The sequence below is a fragment of the Haplochromis burtoni genome, unplaced genomic scaffold (assembly GCF_018398535.1).
Source record: "Haplochromis burtoni strain Fernald_Lab_line unplaced genomic scaffold, NCSU_Asbu1 Contig_42, whole genome shotgun sequence".
Taxonomy (NCBI): Eukaryota; Metazoa; Chordata; class Actinopteri; order Cichliformes; family Cichlidae; genus Haplochromis; species Haplochromis burtoni.
Window position 1 is genome coordinate 2,923,913 of NW_024582403.1, and position 8,221 is coordinate 2,932,133.

At 37.7% G+C, this 8,221-nt stretch overlaps 1 protein-coding gene across 4 annotated transcripts in view; it reads left to right on the forward strand.

Moving 5' to 3' along the window:
- si:ch73-63e15.2 (strawberry notch homolog 2) overlaps positions 1–8,221 on the forward strand; it is a 61,198-nt gene that overhangs the window by 11,906 nt on the left and 41,071 nt on the right. For all 4 annotated transcript variants that reach the window (XM_014333105.2, XM_005920691.3, XM_005920692.3 and 1 more), the window contains exons 2-3: positions 2,125–2,351; positions 3,088–3,176. In XM_014333105.2, the coding sequence (XP_014188591.1) occupies positions 2,244–2,351; positions 3,088–3,176 (197 nt within the window). In that variant the 5' untranslated portion in view covers positions 2,125–2,243. The remainder of the gene's footprint in view (positions 1–2,124; positions 2,352–3,087; positions 3,177–8,221) is intronic.

An 8,221-nucleotide genomic window follows, 5' to 3' on the forward strand; every position in this document is an offset into this window, starting at 1 on the left:
AATTGAATGGCGCACAACAAGTGCAAGCAAAACCAAAGCGTGGCGTGCACTAGGGGCTGTGATGACACTTTTGGCATGCATTTGCAAAGCACTGTCCTTACGTTGCTACACTAAGTAGATTTATGCAACACCAGCATGTCCTCACAAGGCTCCCAGTACACAGTCTCTGACTCCCTTGCCTTGCTTTTGTCTCCCTGCTTTGAGCTGCACTTTCTAGGGTGAAATCCGGCCATACATATTCAAAAAATATCTAATTTCCTTTTGCTTCAGACCTCCTGCCTAGGAAATTTGCCAGTTGGTTCTTTGCATTGGGCTTCCCCCTCATTTGTTTCACCTTTATCCAGACAGTATCACACAGGCAGCCCGAAGTGGAAAATGGCCTCCCTTTGTGTGTATTGGCTCTGCTAGTGGTGACTATCTTGGGCCAGGCCTCTGTCTCTGTCACATACACTGACTTGCACACACTCGGACACAAAGTCCTCCTTATTTAGACCCTCATGAACTCTATTAGGATTTATTACCTCAGCTTTGTCCCCAGTGAACATGTCTGGTCTGTGTTCCAGATTGGGGGCAAACTGGAGGAGGGAATGAAGGAAGGACAAGGGGAAGGAGGGTAGCAGTTTGAGTAGTAGTGTTTCTAATGTAACACAGACATGCTTTGTAAAGTGCTAAAACATTGGATCCCATCTGGTGAGATTCATTAGAGATTTGTTAGGCTTGTGGACTTTAAGTAGCAAAAAACTGACTTTAGTTTTATATATTGTTTATGTGATCTAGTTGGAAATCGCAGTTTATGGATTTAGATCCCATATAAGAGAAAAGAGGTTCTCTAAAATATACAGAGATATTATACTTGATATTAAATAATTTAGCTAATTGAGCCAAAGCAATTATTGTGCTGCATTCAGTTTTGCAATCGCTCAAATGCTTTTCCATTCAGGTTTTCCCTTTGTTTATTTTTGTAGCTCTGTGTGTTTAAGATTGACAATGTTAAGGTATAGGCTTTACAGCATTTTAGGAATCTGTCTGCATATCTACGAGTTGAGTTGTAAGATACACATATTTTACGACATGAAAGGTCTTGTGAGTACACACTATTGGTGGTTTTACTGGCTGGAATTTGGCTTTGGGGGTTACTGAATGTGTAAGCAGTGGTCCTCGTCCAGCAGAGAGTCTGACACTCAGCGGCAGAAAGCTGTGCCATTTTCTGTTAATTCTGAACATTTGTTATACAATAATAAATCAAACCAATAAACACAACTGGTTTAAACATAATTTATTATAATTGATTTTCTTTTATTTATTTTTGGACCACCATGTCTGTATTAAATACTATTATGTTATGTTTGTTATTTAGCTTGTGCTCATTATAGGTTTATCCAGCGCAGTGCACACTGCCGTGGACCTCTGGCCATGATTTTAATTGGTTCTGTAATGAATGTGGAATCTTCAGTGATGTTGGATGACAACCAGCTAATGAGGACTGTCCATCAATAAATATCTGCTCAAACTCTGCATTATGAATAAGATTTGAATTCAGTTTGTGTTCTGACAAATGTAGCAGCCCTAAAATGTAAGGCCAATTGCTTTTTAATTTATCTTCATATTACCATTTTATCATATTTTGTAAATCATTTTAGTGCTTTATGACATATTTGAATTTCTCTATTTTTTCTCATAAACTGGACTCTGTTTATATGGCTATGTCAGACATAATAGTATTTCTAAAACATATTTTTTTTATGACATGGTTTTATGCATGCCGTTTGTTGAATAAAAAGAACAAAACTAAAATTACAAAACATGTATAACTGTCAGATTATATAAAATGGGGTTTGCATTATAGGCTAGTCTAAGAGGCTTTTCTCTGTGTATCCATCACTGCAGTTGCACATGGGCCAAATACTTCAATTTGAGATTTTGAGCTTTTTTATTGCTGAATCTGACTTTAAGTAAGCCATTAAGCCCACAGTTTCTGCTGATTTTCATGGCTTATTTATCTTTACACCATCTTCCTTGATTTTATAATTACCATATTTGCAGCGAAACTGCTTGACAGCTTTTTTTTTGTTGCTGTCCTCTTCATTTCCTATATGTCTCATCCATTCCTACTCTTTTTTTCAGGTCATGGACTGCATTTGCCCTTGTTAAAAGCCCTATTTCACACACAGCCAGCACCTGAGTGGTGGTCGGAAAGTCCATAGTTTAAGTCGGCTGGTGGTCATGAGTGAAGCTGTGGTCTGATGCCAACCCTCACCTCAGCGATGGCCATGGACGGGGAGAACTACCTGCATCCAGAAGGCCCTCAGCTGGACAACAGCTTGTTCTCTGTAACCCCCACTAGCATGGAGGTGTGTTTGCATTTTTATATATAGGCCTATTTGCATAACCTCCATAGTTTTTCTTCTTTTATGTGTCACTTCTTTAATATTTTTCAAAAAGGCAAAATAGATAAATAAAAGAGCATGTGTCACAAAATGCCACACATTTGAAAATGTGTGGCATTTTGCTGCAAATGTAGTTGGATAATCACTTGAATTTTGGTCTGGATCATCTTAACAGATCTAAAAGATTGTGCTTAAATACATAATCAAACAATCACATTTTCTAATGGTGTATTGTGTACAGAAAAGTAAATGATTCCACTAAAAAGTGATGAAAGCAGGCTTCCACCCTTTTCTGCTGTAATGGGATTATGATTGCTATTCCTGAGAATTTCTTTAAAAAACAAGCAAAAAAAACCCCCACCATACGTGAAACTGAAACTTTCCACCTCTCTAGATTACACTAAGGGTGAATGTTATTGAATGCTGTTGAAATCACCTATTAATGGATTGCGCAACTACAGTGAAACATTTTGAAATCATTCCCAGGCATTCTTTGCCATCAGCTGCAGCATTCACTTCTTGGTGGGGTAAAGATGGGATTTATCTAAACAAAGTATTTTGTTTTTAGTATAACACATAGCAAAGTGCTGTTAATAGTATTGACTTATATTAAATTTGGACCAAGAGGAGAGCCTTTCCTGTGTGTTAAAGTCCTAATGCTGCTTTAAGTGATAAGTCTTTTTTTAATCTTTCTTTTTAGAGTTCAATATTTCCCACCCCCACTGCCTGGCCCCTCTCTTCTCACCAGAGTGGATACAGCATACACTGCCCTATGCAGCCTGGAAATCAGTAAGTTACAAGCACAGTTTACAGTATCTTCAAAGTGAATGCTCCATAACAATTACCATATTCAGTAGGGGTGTAGTAGCGCATGTATTTCTCTTGAACTGTTCAGAAAGCTGGGTTGGGTATGAAATGCTCTTTTTTTTAATGTTCCCTGGGAGCCTAACAGTTATTGCCAGAAGACTATTTATATCAAGCAAAGTCTACCCAGCACCTTTTGTTGATGTTCTAGCTGTCTTTTTGGGTTTACTAGTTTATCTCAGTTAATTATGAATATGTTTTATTCTTTTTAATGGAAACATTTTTGATATTTGAATGATTTATTTACATTTTCAATGAAAAAAAAGATATATACTTGACAGTTAGTAGCACTCTAAGCACAGAATGCAGCATCTGAGTGCTGAATGCAGTCTGAAACCAAAGTTCAGGCCAAACCCTGAGTTTCAAATGCTGTTACACCCCCAATGTTAAGCATTTAAAACAGGCAGTTTCCTGGTTTCCAAGTTTCACACATGAACTGACAAAATGCACTAGCAGTCTAGGGACTTAAATTATTATAAATTTTTCCTCATGTTGGTGTATTTGATCAATGCATACTTCCCTGAGACAGTGACATCCACATAGCACACAATCACTTCCACACATTTAAATGTGGTCAGTCAGAATGACATTTATATGTGTATCCTACAGCAATACATATAAATATAAAAAGAGCAAAAATTGTGAAAGAATTTTTAGAATTGGTCAAATATAGCTAGATAAGTGTATGATGGTGCTTAACCTCCTAAGCATGCATTTTTAATTTCTCTTTGATATTTGGGCATATTATGTAGAGCAAAATGTAGAGCAAAATTTAGTATTTTGGTCTAGACGACCCAAAATGTGATGTCCTCATATGTGGACGCCAGGTCCTAGGAGGTTAAACTCAGTTATATACGATTTATTATTAATCGGGTAAACTTGAGGGAAACATTTGTATATATTTGATAAATATAAACCTTTAGGATTGAAAGAAAATGGATACACTCGTCCGACCTAACATGAAATTATCATGCATGTAAAAGTGTTTCTTTCAATGGGCACATAACTTTTGAAACCCCCAAAGCTGATTGAATGTTTGTTTTTTACAGCTGATCACATTCTCATTCTAACACTCAACGACCAGCTCAGATCACTGGGCAGGTCTTCTTTATCAAATCTCTTTTATTTCCCGTAGTGAGTGGCCCAGTGTCAGACTTAACTGCAGGATCTCTCAGTGCTAAATGAACGTTTTCTCCTAAGTTGTGCATGTATAAAGTTAAACTGGAAAAGGGCTGCGTAACGTCTTGTTTTTGTTGGCAGAAAGAACCACAGTCGTTATCACGAACTGCACTCCATGCATTTAGCCACAGCTGTGCACTCAGGAACATTTTGACATTTTAATCTGTTAAAGATCAGGTGCACTTTGTATAAGCACTCTGATATAAAAGGTCATATGTACCGTTTATGTATCTGTGCAGTATGGGTTAGCATTTTTTTCAGCAGAATTGTTTAATTCTATGATACATGCTAAATATTAGAGCAGTCATTATGGTTCTTTCTTGCATCATGAAAACTATCAGGGTCTTAAAAGTGATATCGTCATTAGGCTTTTGCTTTAACCAGTCCAAACTTAAAAACTATGTGTATTAAATCTGAGAATTGAGTGGGCTTGTATACAGTATCTATTTGGTGATTCAGTGGATAGTGACTTGTTATTTTAAAGATGAATTTAGTCATCACCAAGATTGTGTCATATTGAAGATAACTGAAGAAGTGTTTGTTAAAGAAGTGGTGTTTTCTATTGTTATTGCTGCCAGTGCAGTGCGTCTTTGAAAGTTCAAGTGCCAGATGACGTTGAAAGCAGGGTCTGTGGTTTTCAAGTTCACTCAAAGTGGAATTTTCTGACATCAAGTTGCGTTTACAACACTCTTATCTCACTCTCTGTTTTACAATGTACAATACAATCAAATTCACAAGGGGTCTGTGGTTTATTGCAAGATTGGTTTGATTGAATTTCAACTAGTTCTTCAGTACTGTGTTTTGAGGACCCCTCATTTGAGGAAGTCTTTGTGTACTCTCAGTTTTGTTTTAGAGTAAAGTGGCTGACTGGTTTTTAGAAGAACCAAGTCTTTGATCAAGAGATTTAATTCACGTTAATCATTCCTTCTGCAGCACTTCAAAAATTATTCAGTCCTGCTCCTAGTTTATTTAATGGCTCAGTATCACTAAAATAGAAATAGACAAAGAAAAAAAAGTAACTAAGAAATGTTAGTGGTTGCTTGATTATTACATTTAATTTTTCTTTCAGATTTGGTGACCAGTTTTAAGTAGTTGCAGCATTCGAGGTTGCTCGGTGTTTGAGTGTGCCTTCACCCTCAACTTGTGGGCGACCACTTTAAATTGCAAAACAATTACACAATTCCCTTTGTGGGAGGCAACAATTGTAGTCCAACTCAGATTGAATGCAGTCACTCTTAACAAATTGGGACGGTTTGAAAATAATTTCCATTGAATTCATTAATGAAGATGAATTCATTAATTGCCTACACATTGCACTCAGTCTGCGCTGATCAGTGCATCTGATGTGGAATGTGTGTGTGTCTCTTTGGAATAGGGAATTTGGCTTACCTGGTTGTATTCTGATGCAAGGTTGTAGAGTTCCTGTCTTCTTTTACAGTTAAATTTACTGTCCTACATTAAGCAATATCACTTCTCCACTATCTCCGGAGGAATTTCCTTATTTCCATTTCAGATCACTTGGGTTCTGACTGGACTCTTAATGTAAATACTTTCTGTAGTTTCTCTGTAGATGGAGCCAGAATTGCAAAAGATTCCAAAAGATTGACGATTTTTTTTTTGCCAATTTATCTCAGTTCATCGCTGTATTTCACAAACTGCTGCATGTAATTGCCAGATTGACCCCATTCAGTCTCAAACTGACTGCAGGCTGGCTCTGTATTATTGCCGTGTTATTGCTGTCTTCCCACACCAAAGTTACTTTGAAGATGGTAACAGTCGCAGTCGTGTCACAGTCGTGGTTCTCTGTCTTTAAAGCAACCATTTCAAAGGCAACAAGCGTTTCCCAAGTTTGAATGTGGCATGAGTAAACAGGACAGAGGACTAAACCTCCAGTTTCTGCATCTCTACATTACCCTGCTAATTTTTGATGTTCAGTGTGGCACGACCCTGTGTGTGTTACTTCTTTTGAAGGATCCTCAGGTTACAGAGCAGGCTGCAGCTAAGTATGATTGACTTGCTCTCCACAGTCAGAATGAAACTGATTGGTGTCGAAAGCCCTCAGCTGTCCACTCACATTGCTACTGGGCACAAGCTGAGAAGTGAATAGCTCACAAGACCCCATTGAGGGAAGAATGTGAATGGACCAGTGCTCTGTTTACACAGATTGATGGACTGGCTGACTGATTCTGCCCGTGCGCAGCAGAAATGATCCTTATAAAGAGTAATAAAAACATCACCTAGATTCTAGTGACAGTTACAGCAGGAGGAAGTTCATTTTAGTATTAGAGCTTACTAAAGCATACATCTCATTATAGTAGCTCTGGAGATGAGTTTTATATGAAATGTGGAGCACTTGAGAATATGTGAATTGTCTGTGATTAATCTGTGTGCTTTGGGTTGTAGAAAAACCAAGGCACTTTCTCACCTATTGGGAATATAATAAAATCCAGAACAATAGGAGTGTGTTTGATTTAGGGCTCTGTTTTGGCACATGCTCATCACTGGTGAACAAGCATTTTTGTGTGTGTGTGTGTGTGTGTGTGGGTGGGGGGTAAAGGGGGTACTGTAAAGGTTATACGCTCACTTGCACTGTTACCTACTTTGTATCTTGGCGATTCGTTATTCACTTAACTTAGTGGAAAGTTGCAGTACAGCATGTACTTTGCAAATGAGGCAGCATATTGCAGTGAGTTTTCCTGATTGGGCTTGCTCTCCACCTGCTTGAAGCAGGTTAACAGCTCAGCAATTCTCTGTTCTGTAATATTGTTCAAGCTGGTTGCCAGCAGAGACATTGAGGTACAGGCATAAGCTACTAGCTGCAATAGAATAGCAAGAATCACCCCGCTAATAATGCTGTATTTCTCAGTTTATCATTATCTGGCCTAAACATGTAGAATTCAATTATAAAGACAAGAAAAGGATAAATTAAGAGTTGTGTGTGAGTTCATATCTTACCAAATAGAAGGCAACAGGTCATTCTCTCAACTTAAATTGATTATATCTACTGTCCAGCTGCAATTTCACAGAACTACTTCACTGTCTCTTAATTTAATCTATTAATTTATTTACTGATGGAACCAGCTACAAACTCACAGCATAGGTTATATGAGCAAAACACTGACCTGTTAAAATTTACCTTTTTATTAACACACAGTGACAGCAGTCTTACCCTGGTATCTTTATTCAGAAGAACCATGTTTTTTGTCACAGCAGGTTGAAATTTTGGAGGTGGCGGTTTGCATTTGCATGTAAAGCTGTGAAATATGAAATGAACATTAGCAAAAACATTGAATGAAAAAAGAATGAAAGAATGAAAAACTCCATTTGGGTTAGTTAAAATATTTTCAAGTGATTTAATTAACAGTTTATTGCAGGAATAATGGTTAGGTCTGCCCACACAGCTGCTTTTCCTGCTTTACACAACATATCAGCAATGTACAGTTAGAACACCACAGCCTCTTCATGTTTTATGGATTCATTCGTGTAGTGAAAGGATTTTTGATATTTACTCCAAAATTAGCTTTGACCTGCTACCTGTCTTCTCTGCATTATTTAGCATCTTTAGCACAGTACTACCTAGAGTCACACTGGAGTGTTTCCCAGTGGTATGAGCCAAAGTTCACTGCGGGAGATAAATTTAGAATAGAAATATAGATTAGACTAGAATTGTCCTTTATTGTCCCTTGTTGGAGAAATTTGCGTGTTCCAGCAGTAGGGTTGCCACGATTTGTCGACTAGTCACGATTACGTCGACTATCAAAATCGTCGACGACTGATTTAATAGTCGACGT